The 20469-nt window shown below is 48.4% G+C and overlaps 1 protein-coding gene across 5 annotated transcripts in view; it reads left to right on the top strand.

Annotated features, from left to right (window-relative positions):
• Window positions 1-20469, top strand: part of Asap2 (ArfGAP with SH3 domain, ankyrin repeat and PH domain 2) — a 120358-nt gene that overhangs the window by 77022 nt on the left and 22867 nt on the right. For all 5 annotated transcript variants that reach the window (XM_010629083.1, XM_019208167.2, XM_019208168.2 and 2 more), the window contains exons 11-16: window positions 2916-3019; window positions 3114-3183; window positions 8390-8477; window positions 11392-11440; window positions 11520-11686; window positions 14424-14557. In XM_010629083.1, coding sequence (XP_010627385.1) covers window positions 2916-3019; window positions 3114-3183; window positions 8390-8477; window positions 11392-11440; window positions 11520-11686; window positions 14424-14557 — 612 coding nt within the window. The remainder of the gene's footprint in view (window positions 1-2915; window positions 3020-3113; window positions 3184-8389; window positions 8478-11391; window positions 11441-11519; window positions 11687-14423; window positions 14558-20469) is intronic.

Below are 20469 nucleotides of genomic sequence, written 5' to 3'. Positions count from 1 at the left end.
ACCTTGAGGATGCCGAAGGGTGATAGCAGGTTCAATTTATGTTAAAGGTTTTCTTCTATGAAGTTTAGATTTTACGTGACAGCTTAGCTTCAGATTTGTCTGTATGTTTGGAATAATTTTTTGAATTTTTTTTTCTTGGTACTCGGGCCCTTGCACTTGCGAGGCAGGCAGTGGAACCCCTGAGCCAAATCCCCAGCATTGTCTGTATGTTTTGATTGATTCAAGAAATGCTTGAGACTGAGTGTGATGGGGCATGACCGAAATCTCAGCAGTTGGTAGGCTGAGGCAGGAAGATCACTGAGAGTTCAAGGCCAGCCTGGGCTACATAGAGAGGCCCTGTCTCTAAAAAACAAATGAAAAAGAAATGCTTGGTCTAAAGAGAAGGATAAAACAGAATCCTGCCTTTCTTCCCATGTGGCCTAGGCCTGGTTCTGTGGAGGAACAGGCATGCCCATTGTTCTGCTTTGAGATTTGCAGCTATCCCAGTGTGCATGGCACGAACACACTGCAGTGTTGGCACGTGACTGTGCCCGGATTTTGTGCGGGGGGCTCCTCTTCCCAAGTTCAGAGTCATATTTCTGGTTGTGCAGTCTGTCTTGACAGACTGGTCTGGAGTCATACAGATGAGCAGTCTCTTCCCACTGAGCTGTTCCGGGTAGTGTATGAAGCCAGCTGTGCTCCACAGCTCTGGGGCTGCAGTGCGGCCCTTGTGGGAGAAGGTAGGAGCAGGGCCGTCCTCATCCCATGGGCGCACAGCTCTTCGGGTGATCCCGAAGCCTGAGCACTGTGGGGCTGGGGGAGGGGTCCGCTTGTCTTGGAGTCACTCATCCACGTGGAAGGGGGCGGTGCCTTAGCACCTTGTAGGTTGCCTGGATGAGGATTTTTGGTTTCTTCCGGTCACTGTGCTTGTGTTTAGAGCTTAGGAAGTCAGTGCCAGACACTCATGTTTTTAGATTGGAATACTTAACACAGTGACAGTGACTGTGCTTCCCTGATGGGACTACAGACTCACTGGGCTCTCCATCAGAATCACAGCTGCCTCTTCGCAGAAACGGACAAGCTGATTTTAGAATTCTTATGGAAATGCAAATTCAAGAACTAGCCAAAACCAGCTTGAAAAAGAATGAAGTTGGAGAGTACTTCCTGATTTGAAAACTTAGCCACAAAGCTGTACCAGTCAAGACTGTCAATACTTGTGGTATTGGCATATAGTGAGACAGCTTGATCAGTGAGATAGGGCTGAGAGTCTAGAAACAAACCCCTACATTTGTGGTCACTGGGTTTTTCAACAAGGGCGCCAAGACAGCGTGGGAGAGAGTAGTCTTTTCAGCAGTGATGTGGAGGCAGCTGGATAGCCATGAGCAAAAGAGTAAATCTGAATTCTGCCTCTTGCTGTAACTCAAAATGGATCTAAGACCTCAGTGCAACTGCTAAAATTAGAAAACTTTACAATTACAGGTATAGATCTCCCTGACTATGGATTAGGCAGTGATTCCTTACACATGACCCAAAGTACAAGGAGCAAAAGAAGCAGCAGATAAATTGAACTTCATTAAAATAAAAATCTCTGAGACTTTAAATTTCTCTTTTGAGACTGTTGAGCATCCAGGTGGCCCCTGGCTGCTTGTCCTGGTCTGTGCGCTGTGCCGCCTGGCTGCAGCGTCTATCCTCCTGTCCCAGGTGATGGCCCAGCTGCCCTCTGTCCTCTCCACGTCTCGGGTGTGCGTCCCCTTGCCTTGGGCACCTCCCTTCCACTCTGCTAGTTCTTGTCTTTGCCTTTAAGGCTCACGTCTTCCAAAGCCTCCCTGGGGTTTCTCCATTTGCTCTTCAGGTCTCACTCATTCTTACTCTCGTTCCAGATCGCTTTGCTGTTCATACGTTAGTTCAGGTGTGTGCAGAGGTCCCTGAGGGTGGGCAGTGTTTGCTGTCTTCAGGGAGCCTGGTCCTGTCTAAGGAGGTCCCCAGTGAGGCAGCAGGGATGTGGGCTTCTGTTCCCCTCTCTGCTCTTGGCAGTCAGGAGCCTACTGCCTGAGCAAGTCACTGCATTTCATTGTCTCTGTGTCTTCCCCTTCCAGCGTGAACAAGCTCGAGCAGGGGGCAAGTTCTTAAGAAATAGAAACAGACACATCTCAGCCCTCCCCTACTGACCTGTGACCTGTTTGTTCTCACCTTGCACCGCTCTTTTCCTTTGGTCTGCCAGAATTTCCTCCCAGGCTTAGCCTGTGTCATTTGTTGTACACCTGTTGGAGGTCGGGCCCTGGGATTCCTCACAGGTGCTGGCCCTAAGGGGCTTGTAGACAGGAGTCCCCCAGTATGGCAGGTTCCCAGTGGACCACCTGGGTGGGCTCCCTGGGTCAGGATGGGGAGCAGTTTGGTTCCCTCTGTGCCTCCCGACCTTGAGACAGAGAGGGTGGGAGGGAGGGAGTACTTGGCCAGTGCTGTTAGGTACCTGGTGTTCACATGTGGTCACACCGGGGTTTACTGTCTTACTGGGTATTTTCTCTTATCCAGGAAAGAAGCCGAGGCAGAGAGCCTGGGTAACTTGTCTGTGTGTGAATCTGCCTGGAGGCTGTTCCCTTTCTAATCGTCACATCCTTCTTTCCTGACACTGTTTTGGCCTCTCAGGAGCGGCGGCTGTCGTTGGGAACTTAAAGCTTATAGGAAAATAAAGCCTTCTCCTGTGCAAGGGCTCATTCTTTCTGTTTATTAGAAACTGATTTTTGACAGTTCCTCCTCCACCCTAGTGGTAGGTGGCTTTTATGAGATCCTGGATATAGATTTTATGTCCCTTCCTTGATGTGTTGAGAAGAGGGGAATTGAAAAGCAACTTCGGCCCGACATGGTCTTTGCGTACTGCTTTATAAAGAATCAAGACCCGGAGAATGTTAAAAAGCAAATTCTTGACCATTTTTTAGGACTCACAACTTCGCCAGAGTACAGCTTATAGCTTACATCAGCCTCAGGGAAACAAGGAACATGGCACAGAGCGGAATGGCAACCTCTACAAGAAAAGCGATGGGTAGGTAGAGGGCTGGATGCTGGCGTCGAGTGTGTGCTCCTGAACCTTGCATTCAGGATGTCTAAACGCCTGTTTTTTCCCATTTATCCATAAGGATCCGAAAAGTATGGCAGAAAAGGAAATGTTCAGTGAAAAATGGCTTTCTGACCATATCCCACGGTACCGTAAGTATTCTCTCTTGGTCCACGGTCACTGCTGTGTGTCGTTAGATGGGGTCTGGCTCAGTGCCGGGTGAGGTCAGAATACACAGTGTTCTGTGGGCACTGCTGCACAAGGGTGGCACTTGGCAGAATTGCCCTGTTGGAAGAGGTTCTTTGTGTTCTTGACTCAGTGGCCTGCACCACAGTTAGCTGTTGGCCAGGTGGAACCTTGCTTCTTTGTACTGCTCTGCAGAGTTGGGAATAACTGATGAGCCAGATGTCTTTATTTGGAAGCTTGTCACCTCCAGAAACCATGAAAGGGCAGACAGCTCCCTCAACAATCCTTTACCCGGAAATTAAACGTCTCACCGGGGAAGATGTCTGCTTTTCCATGAAGGGAAAAATGTTTAACTGGTCAGAACTCTGGGAATCAGAAATCCAAAAGAGAAGGGCTGGGAATTTAGCTCAGTGGTTCTGGCACCTGCCTCGCAAACACAAGGACCCAAGTTCAATCCCCAGTACCAAAAGAAAAATAAGTAGAAATCCAAAAGAGAAAAGTGATTTCAGTGACTATATTGTAGAAATCTCACATACTGCACCCCCCCTTCATCAGTCTCTTCTTCCATCAATGTGTTTAAAAGAACCCGCACGAGAGAACAGCCCTGGCTGTGTTGAACTCAAGAAAAACCGATCAGAATAGAATCATGCACCAGTCTAGCTTTCAGAGATCAGGAATCTTAATTGCAGTCTCAAACGTAGCCCTTCACAGCAGTGTTTTTTCCCACAATGGCCTTAGGCGTGCTTTCCCTTCACTTGCTGTGACCCGGGCTGGTGAAAACCCCAGGGGCAGGGGCTGGGAGACATTTTGGGAATCATCTCAGGGCAGTGCTAGCTGCTGTCCACCTGGCGCTGACAGTGTTACATCTCTTTCTCAGTGCACACTTGGCACTGTGTGCATAGTGGCCCCAGTCATAGGTATGGACAGTGGTGACCCCCTGGAAGGCAGGGTGGGACAGGAGCACAGATGGGCTTTTCAGAGGTCATCGATATGTGTAGGGTCCTGAGAATCAGCCATACAGGATGAAGCCACACTTGAAGGAGGTCCCCGGATCAAGGATTGTGTTCCATGGGGTGGGGAGCTTTCACTTGTGCTGATTCTGTTAAGCAAAGTGAGAGGGAGAAGGCAGCGGGTACCAAGTATAATCTGTAGGATCGCTTGGCAACCTCTGGGCTGGGCTGACTGTGTTTCTTGGCCACACAAAGAGAGGTCCTTCCCTTTTCCAGAAAGCAGCCTCTGTACCGCTGTGATCCCACCCCCTTCCAGAGTGTTACTGCTGTGTCTGGATGTCCCCCCAGAGCCTCCTGCAGTCATAGGTGGGGCCTTTTCCGAGCTGGCTGGATCTAGTGTGTGAGCTGGAATTGATTTGTGGTGCAGTGTCAGGATCAAGGGCACTGGGATTAAGGGTGCGAGTGTACCTGCCCTAAGTAGCCCGCATTCTTATAAGGGACAGAAAGAGCTGTAGTTCCCTTGTTGCTTTGCTACCTTCTGCCTGCCGTGAACAACTGGTTCTCCTCTGCAATGCCCCTCTGCCACTCTGCCTCGGAGTCAGCCAACTATGGAGTGAATCCTCTACAAACTGTGAGCTACAATAAACCTTTCCTCCTTTACCTTTGGGTTTGGATATTTTGTCTCAGCAATGGGAAAAGTAAGACGAGCTGCAGTCTGTGCCTTCCTGTGCTGCTCTTTTCATACAGATAGGTGTAGGGAGGGGAGGAGTGCTGTCAAGGACAGGAGACAAATTTAATGAACCACCTCTCATCTTTAAAATTAACAGTGTGAGACCAGGAGATGGAGATTCTGTGGTTTATTTTTCACTGGTGCAGTTACTTGTTTTAATTCAGGTTCGCCACCTTAATACACAAAATAAAGACCATGTTTCGTTTCATGTTCCTACAGCTCTCAAGTGGCTGGTGCAACACATTTGCATCATCGAGAGTCCCCTGAGTCCAGAGCCTCAGGTCATGCCAGCTGGTGGCTCTGGCTACACAGAGGGGACCAGGCCTGGCAACCCTTGGCTGGCAGTGTAGCTTTGCACCAAGTCTCTAGTGCTCGAGCTTCCTGTTAGAAGACAAAGAGGCTCCCTCGTTAGGGCTGGATGGGTTGCCCCAATTTCTGGTGCCTACAGCGTAGTCATAACCAACTTCAGAAGGATGCTGCCAGCTCAGCCTGTCACACAGTGTGCATGTTTCATAAGTGCTTTGTGTGCTGAGTGAAAGCCCCTCCAGGGACCCTCTACTTCTGGATACTTCGCCTGCCATTAGAGCCACTTTCTACTCCCACTGCGAGACAGTGGTGGGCCCTACCCTGGCCCCACCCCCCCATGCCTTGAGAGGACACTGTAGCTGCTTTCCACCCCTCTGCTCACGCACTGGGAGTTCTGCCCTCTCTCTCCCTGTGTGTTGTGCTGCAGGCCCTGGCAGTGGGAATCCCAGGGACTCGCCTGGCCTGGCATGTGCAGGATTTGCCCAGGCTGGGAAGGAGATCCTTAGTAGCCTTGACTAATCATGCTTCCTGGCACTGGGGAGAAGCAGTAGTTGGATGAAATACAACAGTGTTGCCACCAACAAAGGCTGAGGACTGTGCCGAGGTAAAGGACTGTCCACTAACTCTCAAACAATTAAAATTTAAAATATAAAGTCTAACAAACTCGTAAATTTTTTAAAAAGCCTAACCAATTGACAAAAAGTAGACTGACAAAATTGAGCTGGGAGAATCACTAATAATCCTTACCTTCAAGACGAGCACTGAGGCTGGACTCTTCCCCTCCTCCTCAGCTCTTCTGTTGAACCAGGTCTTCTCAAATTCGATTCTGGAGGGGCACTGATAATCTTGTGAATTAGATAAAATCGTTCAGTAGCTGAAGTAAGTCATGGCACTCTTTTCCAAATTGCAGCGTGAAAGGAATTTAATGGGCAGAATTTTCTCCTGTAAATTTTTTATATAGCTTTGATGTGAACTGATAATCTGAATGGGCAAATAGCAAACAGCTATTGGTGTAAAACTGAGAACAGTTGATAGTGCTTAGGATTGCCAGCTTGTATGATTTTGTTGACAGAGTTATTCCTAATCCACATAAAGACATTGGGTCTTTTCTGTATTTGTGGGAGGTTTTGTTGTAAAGAAGGAAGTCCGTCTTTGAGGGCAGTTTCCTGAGAGGGTGAGCAACTTTCTCCATGTCACAGGGGAAGAAAAAAGATTAACAGTTAGAGGCAGAGGGTGTTGTGATAATTCTAATGCTGATTCCTTGCTGCCTGAAAATGCAAAGTGATTGGCAGAGAAAAGGGAAAATGCAAAGGGACCTGGATGGGTCTTAGTGAGCAGCTGCCTTCTCGAGGTACCAACTGAGCCCAGCAGCCTGACAGCTAAGTACTTGGGCCTTGGAGTGGGGTTGGTTTCCCTCTTCCCAGGCTGCGGACCCCCAGTCATGATTTTGTTTGTCCAAGCTGCATCTTTATCTGTTGCATTGGAGTAGTTCCTACCACAAAGGACTGTTGGGAGCCAAGTATGGTGGGGGCATCCTGTAATCCTAGCACTCAGGCTGAGGCTAGTGGGTTGCAAGTGTGAACCCAGCCCAGGCAACTTGAGGACTTAGTGAGACCTTTCTCCAAATAAATTCATAAAGGAGGACTGGGTATGTGGCTCAGTGCAGAGGCCCTTTGTTTGATCCCCATAAAGAAGGTGGCAGTTAGGAAGATTGCTTGAATTAATTCATGAAATGTTTACAACAGCGCCTGCCTCACAGAAGTACAGACTAATAATAACTGAGTGAATGTAGCTCTTCCCGCTCAGTCCTCATCGTAGACTTTGGGGACAGTGCTTCTCATTTACTGGTAGGCACTGACAGAACGGATACTGTAGTGTGGAAGCAGCCCTGAAAAGTCAGTGTCTCTGTGCACGATCACAGGATGGTCACAGTGTCACGTGGGCTGGACACCTGTGTCACTGTGCCTGGTTGCATCTGGTTGTATCGTTCGTGTGTTGGTTCCTGGGTGAGCCAGGTGTCCCATGGGTAAAGATCCAAGTGGATGGTGCTTTTGCTCACCACTGTCTGTCCAGGTTTGCAAGGTTAGGCAGCGCAGGGGCTTCTGAAGCTGGTGCCTGATGACCCCAGGATTCTGTTAGGAATCTCCAGGGGTGGAGAAGATCCATCCATAGGAGAGAAGATCAATATAGCCACAAACTAGGAGAGTCTAGGCCTGCCCCATTTATGCAGCTTCTGAGTGTCCTGACTTTAAATCCCTCGCCCTTTATCAAACCTGCATACGGTGAGAATCAGTGTGTTTTAAGGAGGCTGCCCCTCCCCCTGCTCTGGAAAGTCCATGTTGAGAAGCCCTGGGTCTGTGAGTGCAGGGGGACCGACCGCACAGGCCTGCCCCAGTCCAGATGCAGATGGGTCTGGATTAAGGCCACATCCAAATAGCTTGTGGTCAGAGCAAGTGGAGAAGAAGAACAATTGAAGTGTACCATACATTCCTTTGATCTCCTCTTTAGCAGCTTGTTAGGTGAGCAAGATAAGCCTGTCTGTATTTGGAGAAGTCTCAAAGATTTCTAACACACTTCACGTTCACAGCATTTTAGGACTAACAGTGGTATTTTTTAAAACTAAGAGAACAACCATTTTTGACACAAAGTGTCAAAAAGAAGTGTTTGGGATCCCTTGTGTGTGGGGTTGGGAGCATGTGTGAATGAAGTGTGTTTTGTTGAAGTGTCAGAGACAGTCAGTGATAGTGGGCTTTTAGGGTTATGAATCTGTTGTCTGCTGTCACTTTAGAAAGCAGGGAAGATCATTATCCCTCGACTCTCGTGCTGAGATTACTTTTTCTGGAAGTGAGCATTCCACTCAGAAAAACCCATCAGAGCATCAGATATTGTGCTGGGTGCCCATGTCACCCCCAAAACCACTGTGCCATCGTAGGACTCAGAGCTCTGTGTCGTGGGGTTTGGGTCCTGGAACATTTTGGTCTTAGGGAGCTCCCCCGCAAGTCCGGGTTTTGTGTAGCCCACTCCATGTGCCTGCAGGGAGGCCCTCACGGAGCCAGGGTCTGGGGACCCTGAAGTCACCTTCTAAAATCCGGCTTTGCAGATGAGCAAGTGCCCACCCACCCTGGCCATATCTTCCCCAGAAGACATGTCTTCCCGCTCACCTTCCCTGTCATTTGTCGTACGCAGGCTAACCGGCCTCCTGCGAAGCTCAACCTATTGACCTGCCAGGTGAAGACCAACCCCGAGGAGAAGAAGTGTTTCGACCTTATCTCGCGTGAGACTCTTGGGAGTTGCTGCGTGGGGGGAAATCTTGTTAAATGTGCGTCTAGGGTATTAGTCTCGTGCCCAACACTGGGGATCAAAGCCCTGGTTTTCGAAGAGCTGCTCCCCTTTTCAAGCAAGCTGCTTGCTCTGTCTTTCCAGCAGTGGTTCTTGGCTCACTGTTCTCTCTGGCTGAGCACTGGACATGGTGAAGCAGCCCTGCTCTACGGCTCTCTCAACCTTGACTCTGCACCGTCTGCTCTCCCATTGAAATGAGGGCTGCACTAGTAAAGTTCTCAGACACGCAGTCCTTACGGCTTTGTTTTTTTGTTTTTTTGAGACACGATCTCACCTTGAACTCCCTATGTAGCCTAGGCTGGCCTCAAACTCTTGGTGATTCTCCTGCCTCAGACCCACCCCATAGGATGATAGGTGTGAACGATGACACCCAGCTCAGCTTTGATTTTGTTTTTTGTTTGTTTGTTTTTTAAAGACAATTTTGTTGTCCAAAGCTTATAATTTACTGTCACTATGTTAGAAACGCTATAAACAAAAATGATAGGGTCTTGGGTGGAGCCCTTGAAAGTCAAGTTTGGAGAACTCTTCTCACCACAGTGTTTGTGTTTCCACTTCTGTGTGCTTTTCCTCATTGTTGAATCACCACAGAATCGTCTACTATGGCGCTCACCAAACCCCTGAAAAGGGCTGGAAAGGTTTTTAAAGAAGATAGGACAGGGCCAGGGATTTAGCTCAGTGGCACTGTGCCTGCCTCGCAAGTACTGCCCCCCTAAAAAAAAGGCAAAGGAGATAGGACAAACCTTCTGTTCCCTGTCATCCTATGTGGCAGTGTTACCATTTGGGGAAGGAATGGCCAGGGCCCTCTGTGAATATGGGGTACCCAGGGATTCGGCCCAGTTGCATTTACAGAGGAAACCGCTGGCCTATGTGACACAGGCAGAAGGCGCTTTCCTCCTGGCCTGGTACCCCAGCAGGAGTCTTTCTGAGTCTGTTACCTTGTGACATTTGTAGCCAGGGAGGATGGGCACACCCCTCAGACATGGGGACCACCACACCCAAGAGCACTGTGGCAGCTGACCCCTAGGACCCAGCTCCCTGGGCCCCTGTTTCTCTTCCGTGGCGGAGGCCACTGGAAATACCCGTGGTTCACATGCACCATAAGAGCCCACAGCAGAGGAGCTTCTTGGACGTTTCTGAGGCCCACGTTTCACATCACACATTAGCTAGCATGCAGAGTTAGCCATTGGCTTCCCTGACTCTGCCTGGTCTGGCCAGAAGTAGCTCTGCACAAGGTGCAGGACACCGGCATCATCTCCCAAGTCATGGCTTCCTGAGATCTCTGAGTCCCTTAAGCCTGGTCTCGGGCTGCAGAGCTTGCACACGTCCATGCCTGAGACTACGGCTGCCTCTTTCTCTGCACACTTGAACCTGGCCTCTGAATCATAAAATGACTTCATTTTCCTCAACTTGAAACGGTTCTCTTATACCTTGTTTCTCCCCTCAGTAACAGAAGGGATAAAGGAAAACCTGGCTCCATTCCCCCGTTGTTAAAAAAAGAAACAGGGCTGGGGATTTAGCTCAGCGGTGCTACCGCCTGCCTCTCAAACGAAAGATTGATCTGAGTTCGATCCCCAGTACCAAAAAAAAAAAAAAAAAAAAAAGAAAAAAACAAGGGAGGCAATGGGATTTAGCTCAGCGGTGCTACCGCCTGCCTCTCAAACGAAAGATTGATCTGAGTTCGATCCCCAGTACCAAAAAAAAAAAAAAAAGAAGAAGAAAGAAACAGAAGGGAGGGCAGCATGGTGTGGGGAAAGAGGGTCAGGCCAGGAGTCAGGAAACCTGGGGCCCCTTCTCCTCTCAGGTCTCCGTCTCTGCCCAGGTAGCTCACAGGGCTATTCTCAGGAGCAGGGAGCTTTCAGGAGTAAAACCCACAACTAGAAAACCACTGGTGTCTGCTCACTTTTGGGGTACAGCTGCTTTCACTGCTTGGCACATGGTGCATGTTATCGCCATGTGAGCAGTTAGGAAAACCGGCAGTCTGTACTGGCATCATGCGGTGAGCTTGTCTTGCCCAGGTCTTACCGGATTCTCACTAATGTCCCTGTCCTGCCTGGCATCCCCCCAGAACCCTGCATTGTAATCAGTTGTTACTCATCTGTTCTCTCTGCAGTCTCCCTTACCTCTCAGGATCTTGATACCTTTTGAAGAGTATTGATCAGTTCTGGTGTCTCTCCTTTTGGATTTCCCTGATGTTTTCTCATTGAACCGAAGATAGGAGATTTGGGCAAGAGTAGCACAAAAGCACCACTGACATCTAACATGTTCTGTCCTTAGCACACAGACGGGCCAGTAGCCCTGCCAAGCTCTGTAATATGCCAGCAGTACCTGAGGGTGGCATTTCAGTGCCACCATTCTATTCTTTGGCAGGATCCCCGTGGCTTTGGCTGTTTGGAGCACAGGGCTCCCGTAGCTGGTTTTTCTTAGACTTTCTCCTGCAGTGCTTACCTTTCTCTCAGGAAGTGTCTGGGATACTCCACTTAGAAAAGGCTTCTGTTGTTTTCAGAGAGCTTAACAATTATTTTCTGGGGGCAACTCTAGTGAGTTTAAAAAGTAAACGTTTTGATAGAATGATGATGGTTTCCTTCACACAGCTCCAGTTTCTGGGAGCTGCGTCTTTTAGAGGTCCTGAAACAAGGCCAGTTTATGAATTAGCATTACAAAGCCACAATTACTGGGTGAGGGCAGACATTTGAAGGCCTTCAGGGAGTGCTTGATTCTATACAAATCATTAATTTCCTAGTGAGGGCTGAGATTATTCCTGCAGTTAATTATAAACCACTTTCGGTTGGAACTGTGTGTGAATTACTGTCTGGGATCGCTCGGCACTGATGCATTTCCTCTTGGTGCAGATGACAGGACGTACCACTTCCAAGCAGAGGACGAGCAGGAGTGCCAGATGTGAGTGGCTTGGGGTGGGACTCCGGGCGGCTGCCCTTTTGTTCACGGCTGTGACTCTTTACCACCATGACTTGTCTAGATGGATGTCAGTGCTGCAGAACAGCAAGGAAGAGGCTTTGAACAACGCGTTTAAGGGTGACGACAATACAGGGGAGAATAACATTGTGCAGGAGCTGACCAAGGAGATCATCTCGGAGGTGCAGAGGATGACGGGCAACGACGTGTGCTGCGACTGTGGAGCACCAGGTGACCGGGCTGCCCGCCCCGCGTGCTGGGACGTCCAGGCCCCATTCCCAGTCACAGAATCCATTCATTGATTTTCACTTCCACTTCAAATATAAAATTAAGTGCAGCTCAGCCTGAGTTCATCCCATTACACAAATGCTTAATGAGGTGTGTGCAGACTGCTGGGCGAGGGCTAAGAGACCGTCACTGCCAGCCCCTGAGAGTAGGACTGATGGAGACACAGAGATCAGTGCATCCTGAGAAATGAGAACTGAAAAGCACCACGGGGAGTCGAAGTCATTGGTCCCCTGTGGCTTCTGAGGGGCTGTGGGTGTTCAGGAGGGGCCTGGGATTTCCTGCTGCCTCTCTTGGTCTGACTTTATAGACCTCCTAAGATAACTTTCACCTAGGTGTGGTCATACACTCTAATCCCTGCACTTGGGAGGCTGAGGCAGGAGGATCACTGAGTTTGAAGTCAGCGTGAGTGGGCTACATAGTAAGTTCAAGGCAGGATTGCAGTACATAGACCCCATCTCAAAAATAAATAAATGAACAAGTTTTAATTCAGCCTGGGCAACTTACTGAGACTCGATCTCAAAATTTAAACAAAAGAAGCTGGGGATGTGCTTAGGGCAAAGGCCTTGGATTCAATCCGTAGCACCACTATAAATAAAGTAGCTATTTTATTTTATTTTATTTTTCTATTTTCTATTCTATTCTATTCTATTCTACTATTCTATTTTTATTTTATTCTATTCTATTCTATTCTATTCTATTCTATTCTATTCTATTCTATTCTATTCTATTCTATTCTATTCTATTTTATATTTTTTTGATACCAGGGATTGAACTCCGAACCTTGCGCTTGCAAGGCAGACAGCAGCACCACTGAACTAAATCCCCTGCCCTAATGTAGCTTTCAATCATTGTCAAGAGCCATAAAATTTTTTTTTTTGGTACCGGGGATTGAACTCAGGTCCTTGTGCTTGCAAGGCAGGCCACCGAACCGCTGAGCTAAATCCCCGGCCCCTATAAATTTCTTAAAATGTCAGTTTTCTGTAAAATTAAGGAGCAAGTCCCTCTCTACTGTCACTGTCACTGCACTGTCAGGAATGACATTTGTGTTTGTATTTTGAAAAAGATATCAGACACGGTGTCAATTTGTGGGGGTGTTCTAGGGATCAAACCCAGGGATCCCTGGGTCATGCTTGGCAAGTGCTCTACCCCTGAGCTACATCCCTAGCCCTTTTCATTTTGAGACCGATTCTCACTAAGTTTCCCAGGCTGGCCTCAAACTTGTGACCCTCCTGCCTCAGGCTCCTGAGTAACAGGGATTGCAGTTCATACCACCATGCCTGCCGTCACTATTTTTTTTCCCAACAACTAAATTTCTTGTTTGCTTGTTTTATTGTACTACAGAATGAATCCAGGGCTTCATACTGAACTATATTCCCATCCCTTCTATTTGGGGGCAGGCTGTTGAGATAGAATCTTGCTATGAAATTTAGGCTGTCTTTGAATTTAACTATGTAGGCCAGGCAAGCCTTGAATTTACAGCAATCTTCTGCCTCAGCCTCCCAAGTATAGGGATTATAGGAGTGCACCATACCTGGTTTAACAACTAGTATTTTTTAAATGTTTGAGGAGTTGACTTATTCTAATTAAGATGGAAGGATCCTGGGGGAGGTCAGTGGAACTATGTCGTAGCCTTTTTTGAAAATTGTAAAATGAGAAAGAGTGTAGCTTTGCCAGAATGTCAGTTACCATTTAGTGCCTTCAATTCTGGGCATTTCTATTAAAAACACAACCAAAATAGAGTGGACATTTGCAAAATGCCATTAGGTTCCCATTACCCTGACAGCTAGCTACATTTTGGTCTTGGCTCCATTAAAAAATATCTTTTGGGCAGGAGATGAGGTAGGGAGAGATAAGTCATGAACTGTGCTGTTGCTGGAGAAAAGATAAAGACAGCAACATGCGTAGGCGTCTCAGACACTGGCACATTAGTCAGAGTCAGTTGTGCTGGCCGCACTCGGGCTGCCTGGGTCTGAGTGCTACGGGGCTGCTCTGCACAGTGAGATCATCCACATCCTGGCCACTTCATGGGCCCCTGATGCTTCAGCCAGCTGTGCGAGGAATGCGTTCTGATTTCTGAAGCTGTTCTGTTGCAGACTCTTCTGCTGCCCCCACAGTGCTGAGCACAGCGCATCATAAGTAGATAGTGGGGCTGGGGATTTAGCTCACTGGTTCCCCTGCTTGCTTTGGAAGTACAAGGTCCCGAGTTCGATCCCCAGTAGATAGTGGATGCTCGCTCTTGCCTTCATCGTCTGCAGCCTGTGTGTCTCAGGTCCATTCCCCGTGGGAAGTAGCCTGGAGCCGCTTGCTGCTGCCCGTGCTCCACTCTGCTGGCCTGGCCAGGTTGGTGGAGGCTGTGTTCCCTCTCCAGGACCAGCCCTTGAAGAGCTCACAGTCACTCCAGAGCCCTATGTCCTACTGTGTGCTCACGACATCTGCTGCTTAAGGAATGGGAAGATGGGGAGGTGGTGCAGGTGGGGAGAGAAGGGAGAACTGACTTGACTTTTGCCTGGATGTGGATCACATGGTTATTGGTGCTAATTTTGGAGATCGAAGGTTCCAGCTGTGTCGAAAATCAAACACTCATGTTCAAAACTCCATACCCAGTAACCAGGCAGGAAAATGTTGTGCTCCTGGCCTTTTCCTGACTGCAAGCTCAAGTCTGCCTTGTCCTCTTTGGCAGATCCCACGTGGCTTTCCACCAACCTGGGCATCCTGACCTGCATCGAATGTTCTGGAATCCACCGAGAGCTGGGGGTTCACTACTCCAGGATTCAGTCCCTGACCTTAGATGTGCTAGGAACATCTGAGCTGCTGGTAATCTTTAAATGCTTGATTTTGGGATTGGAATTAAATGAGCAGAAAGTTTTTATTTGGCATTCTAATCCATTTTGGTTCCTTGAAATATCAGTGGGCTGCTGGTGGTTATGTTGCCAGATGGGCTTGGATAATTAGAAACTCACTGATAATTCCTCATTTTCAGTGCTGGGCAAGTGGACACTTCTTGTTGCAAAACTTTATTCTTAAATACAAAAATAGGAAGCAAACCCAAGATTTGGGTGTGAGATTCTGCAGAAATGCGATAAGCTGGTCACATGGTCCACTTTCTCCGTCTGTGAAACACATGCAGAAACCAAAGCAGAAAGACAGAGAATTTGTCCTCGCTGAGTCATCAGCTGCTTTCTGACAAGGCTTGGTCACTTCTTGCCTCTCCTTGTGGGGAGAGATGCCGGTCTTTGTATCTATTGCTGCTTCCCTCTTCCCTAAAAAGGTTTTATTCTTGGTTCAGCCGCCACACAGAAGCCTTGCCACAGAGGTGAGGTTAGAAGTATGTTACGTGGAGGAGCTTTCCCACAACTGAGGCTGCATGCAGCCCAGCTCAGAAGTGAATCAGCCTCGGTCTGTGCTGCTGGCCACCTGAAACCTGAGTTCCTCTGGGCCAGTTCAGAGTCCTTGGCTGCTGCTTCGAAGGCAGTGCTTGAAATCTTTCTCCAGGTAGTGGTGTCAGACAGGCGTAGTAAGTGGATAGTGGTTGCCATTGATTGTAATGTCAAGAGCAATAATCTCAACGGAAAATCAATGACCATGGTCAGTATTCCCCGCATGGGGCCATAAATCATCTTGACAGTGCTCTGTACCTGCGTGTCTGGCCTCCTGATGCCCCTGAACTCTCTCAGGGCCCCTCGCAGTCTGCAGTCTTGGCAGTCAAGTGGGGAGAAACTGGAGTGGGTCCTGGTGGCCTGGGTAGGGTCAGCCCGGGTGACTTAAAGGTTGAGACTAAGCCAGGCACAGCAGGGCCCCAGTGCACTCTGGTCACTGCAGTGGCTGCTTCTGCTTTGAAGACATGCATGGCCTGCAGTATGTGTGCCTGCGCTGTCTTGGGGTAGATTATAGTGGTGTAGAGCTGAGGCTGTTGCATTTTCAGGTAAATACAGATCATGGCAGTAAACACTGAAGAAGTGTAGCAGTTGCTATTTTACTGATTTGCTTACAGCACTGGCAAGCATTAGGTGATTTATGGTGAAATTTGTTTTGCATTAGGCGTGTTGAAGAGTATGTTACATGATGAGCTCATTTGATCTCTGCGACAACCTGATGTTCTTGGTATGTTATCCTTGCTTTATTGAGGATGAAACGGAGGCTTGGAATGTTTTTACGTGCCCAGAGCTATGTCCCTGTTAAGAGACGCCTGGGGGGGATGGGCCAGGGATTTGGCTCAGTGGTTCTGCTGCCTGCCTTGCAAGTGCAAGGACCTGAGTTCAATCCCTGGTACCAAAAAAAAAAAAGAGAGACCCCCCTCGGGGGGGTGGTTCAGAGGAGCCTAGGCCATGGCCTGTGTGTGCTGGGTTGTTTGGCCATGTGACTGCTCACCCCCACTGACCACCTCTGGGGAAAAAGAACCCTAGTTTGCATCCCTCCCATCCCTGTGGGCAGTTTGTTGCAGGTGACCCACATGAATTCCTGAACTCAAAGATGGAGATTTTGAGTAGCAGCAGCACACAGTTCTGTAAAACATTACAAATACACCAGACAGAAATAATCTCAGGAACATAGAGCTGGGCATGGTAGTGCAAACCTGTAATCCTAGCACTTGGGAGGCTGAGAGAGGAGGATTACAGCAAATTTGAAGCCAGCCTGGGCTACATAGTGAGTTCGAGGCCAGCCTGGACTATGTATGGAGCAAGACGCTGTCCAAAAAAGCAAAACAAAAAAACCCCACATAGATAATAGGGAAATGTAATAAGATAATTTGATTAATGCCTTAGTTTTTAATATATTTTATTTTGAGTTAATATAGTATAATTTGTAATCATATCAGTTCAACAGGTGGATCACAAAATTCCTAAAATTTTAACATTTAGCTCTCATGAGCTGTTGGAGCCTGACCCTAACATCTGTTACAGCTGCTTAAAGATGTCTCCAAAAGAGGAAAGCATCAAAGAAGGCTGAGAGATGTGTCCATTTTGATGAAAGATGTCTTCCTTTGTGACACCTAATTGCAGTTTCGCGATTCAAACAGTTTCTGTCTGCCAAAGTTCCTTTTTTGTTTGCTTGTTTTGGGTTTTGGTGTTTTAAGACAAGATCTTGCTGTAAAATCCAGGCTGGCCCCGAGCTCATGGTAATCCTTCTGCCTCAGCTTCCTGATTGCTGGGGTTACAGGTGCATATGCCACCATGCCCAGCTCTTGCTATATATAATTTGGGGGGGGGGTTCTCAGTGGTCCCTTTTAAAAGCATCTTCTACAGAAGGTGCTGCTGTGTGTGGGGTTTGCTGCCTGCCAACCCTTTACTTGAGCTGTCTATTCTCTAGTGGCTCAGAGGAGATGCCCCCCCACCCCCAACCCCCCGCCAATTTCCTGTGTGCTGGGACTGCAGCCCAAAGCCCTGCCTGGAACCTCAGCCTGCAGCCCTCCAGCTCGAGGCATACAGATCTCCAGCCTTTTCTTAGCCTCCTGTGCTTTATTTTGCTTAGACAATGAGCTGCCTAGCAAAGAATTTCCTAAAATCTTGACACGTCTTTCTGTGTGTGCATGTGCCCCTAGGATTACGTCTAGCAGCTAGTAAAACCTGTAAAATACTAGCTATTGTTACCTCCTCCTCAAGGTGATTTCAACAAGAAGTCTTTCAGTAGAATCACCCACAAACCCTCACGCCTGGTCCCAGGAGAGCTGCCTGTTGTGCCCAGGCTCTGTGCTGTGTCCTTTGTGAGCCTCACGGTCCCCAGGGCTGCGGTGCCAGGGTCTTCAGGCGATGTTTTCGTCACAGTGTTTTCTTGTGCCGCAGGTGTGGGCTGGGCCTCTTGTAGCCTGTGAGAGGAGGTCAGGGCGTGCAGCCTGGACCAGCTCTCAGGCATGTCCCATCTTTCGGGTTAAATAACAGGACAGCCCATGCCTCAGGGTAACATGTTCTGACAAGAGGGAGTTTATTAATTTATAGTATAGATTTGATGTACAACTGTGGTTTTTTTGTTGTTTTGTCTTGGTTTTTTGAGACAGGATCTCACTATGTAGCCCAGGATGCCCTTGAACTCACAGAGATCCTCCTGCCTCTGCTTCCTGAGTTCTGGGATTACAGTCGAGCATGTGCCACCATGCCCTGCCAACCATGATGTTTGGATACATTATGTCCGTGTGGACTGATTAAGTCAAGCTACCTCACATATCCGTCCCCACAAGTGCTCCCTGTTTTTGTGATGAGAACACAAAATTTAGTCTTACTGCAGATGGGCGACTAGGAGAACAGAAGAAGCGAACAAGGAGGGAAGGGATGGAGCAGACCAAAGGGTGTTATGTGTGTGTACACGTTCACCAAAGGAAATTGCTGTATAACTCATATGCACCCCTGAAGAGTCTAGTCTTGGCAGTTTTCAAGTAGCCTCTATTCAGGTATAGTTCCCATACCCTCTGTTCTGTCTCCAGAATTTATTCACCTCGATTAACTGAAGGTCTGTGTCCTTTGACTCATGTCTCTCTTCACCCCACTCCTGGTAGCTTCTATGAGTTTGACTTCTTTATGTCTCCCTTAGTATGTGAGGTCATGTGGTGCTTGGCTTTCTGTGCCTGGCTTAATATTGTGTCCTCTGGGTTTGTTGATGCAGTCACAAAGACAGGATTTCACTCTTTTCTGAGGCTGCATAGTACTCCCTAGTGAATACGTAGCACACTTTCCTTGCCCATTCCATGACAGGCAGTTGGTTGATTCCATACTGATTTCATTTCCTTTTGAATGTGTATCTGGTAGTAGAATTGGTGGAACACAGCTAGATCTGTTTTAAGTTTTCTGCAGAACCTCCATGTTATTTTCCGCAAAGGCTGTGCTGATCTCCATCCCCACCAGCAGAGTACAGAGGTCCCCTTCCCTCCCCACCTCAGTGACACTTGGCATCTTTGTCCTTTGAATAAAAACCATGCTAACAAGCATGAGGTGATACCTCGCTGTGGTTTTACTTTGCATTTCCCTGATGATCAGTGATGCTCTTGGCCATATTTATGTATTCTGAGGAACGCCAGTTTTGGTCCTTCACATGTGTTTCGACGGAGTGCTTTCTTGCTAGTGAGTTATTTGCATTTTTAAGTAGTGTGTATTTTATCCCCTTTCAGACATGTGGGTTTGTAAATAATCTCTCATTACACAGAAGGGCTTGTCATTCTTTAGTGTTTCCTTTGCTGTGCAGGAGTCTTTTAGTTAAAGCACTTCTTTTTATCCTTGCTTTTGTTGGTGAGGAAAAGGATTGACTGATTCATTGGGACACACGATCTCACTATGTATTTTGGGCTAATCTTGAACTTACTGTGTAGCCCAGGCTGTGCTTAAATTGTCATCCTCCTGCCTCTGCTTCTTCCATGTACTAGAAATACAGGTGTGTGCTCAGTGTAGGAAAGGTTCAGATGGGCTGGAAGAGATAGCAGGTCTGTGAGCAGGCCTGGTTTGATTTGCATTCTCATTTCCATTTTCTCTCTGGCACTGTGTCCCTTAGCAGACAGATGCTCGCCCAGTACAGTGTCACCCACCCTCCATATGGCCTTTGCATACTCCTCAGGAGAAGATCCTATTGCTTAATCAGGAAGTGTGTTTTCTGGTCTCCAGCCCTGCAGTTTTCCTGGATGCTGGGCCTTTGCTGTTACACCATCTCCCTTCCACCTCGTTCTTGTTTCAGGGCTATCTTGTCTTTCATACTTATTGCATGGGCTTCTGCAGCAGCTATGCAGGGGTCTGGTTAGTGGTAATCTTTTCTTCCTTGTACCTGCTTTTAGAACTGCTTCTCATGCAATGAAATGGAACTTGAGCTGCTGCATTCATTTGATTACTTCGGGGAAGTTGTGTCCCCCTAATAACAACACACTGTAGCTTCATAAGCTCAGGTTTTCGGGGAACCTGCCTTCAGGAAACCTTTGGGTGAACATTGATTTTTAAAAGTACCAATCCCTTCCTTAACAGAGGTTACGGTTAGGGTTAGGGTCACTTTTCAGGTCATAGAACAGCACCGTGGGTCCTCGGGTACTAGTGTCTTCTGTCCATGGCAGGACCATTGGTGGAATTAATAAATCTGTCAAGTTGAAGAGCAGGTGTGAGGAAGCTTAGGAGCAGACAGGAGCCACCCAGCTCTGCCTCCTGCCCACTCCACAGATTTGGGGTCGTGGCATAGGAGTGTTGAGGACCAGGCCCTGCTCATAGCTCCTCACATAGGACCATGATAAATGCCCCCTTGGCTGCGAGCCACTGCGTAACAGCTGTGCTGCAGACACTGTCACTGGGGCTCAGTGCATGCTGTGTTTGTCCTAAGCCAGGCCTGAAAGACTAAAGCTCGCCTGGTGCAGCAGTGCCAACATTTACTCAGGGCCCTTGAACTGCGGAGGCTGTGTTTCTGTGCTCTGCATGCAAACCACAGCTTTGCAGCCAGGTGCCTTGGCGCAGACCTGTCATCACAGTGCTCTGTGTCCCCAAAGCCTCGTGTGCCCAGAGGCAGGCTTTGGGGGGGGTGACTGGGTCCCGGGCCGCTGTGCTCATAGTGGATTGACTCATCATGGATGAGCTCGCAGCTGAATGCGCAGTAGGAGCTGGGGCCTGGTGGCAGCAGGTCCCTGGGCTGGGGCCTGGAACAGCTTCCTGGCTCCTCCTTGCTCTCTATTTCCTGGCCATGTGACTGAGCGGCTTTCCTCTGCCAGGCCCTCCACTGCACTGTTCCCGAGTTTGAATCTGCAGCTATGGGCTGAAACTTCTGAGCTGGAG

The sequence above is a fragment of the Fukomys damarensis genome, unplaced genomic scaffold, assembly GCF_012274545.1.
Source record: "Fukomys damarensis isolate Sample0158 unplaced genomic scaffold, DMR_v1.0_HiC HiC_scaffold_25, whole genome shotgun sequence".
In the NCBI taxonomy this organism is placed as follows: domain Eukaryota; kingdom Metazoa; phylum Chordata; class Mammalia; order Rodentia; family Bathyergidae; genus Fukomys; species Fukomys damarensis.
The sequence above is the reverse complement of the archived record's forward strand: the minus strand, read 5'-3'. Positions and strand labels throughout refer to the sequence as shown.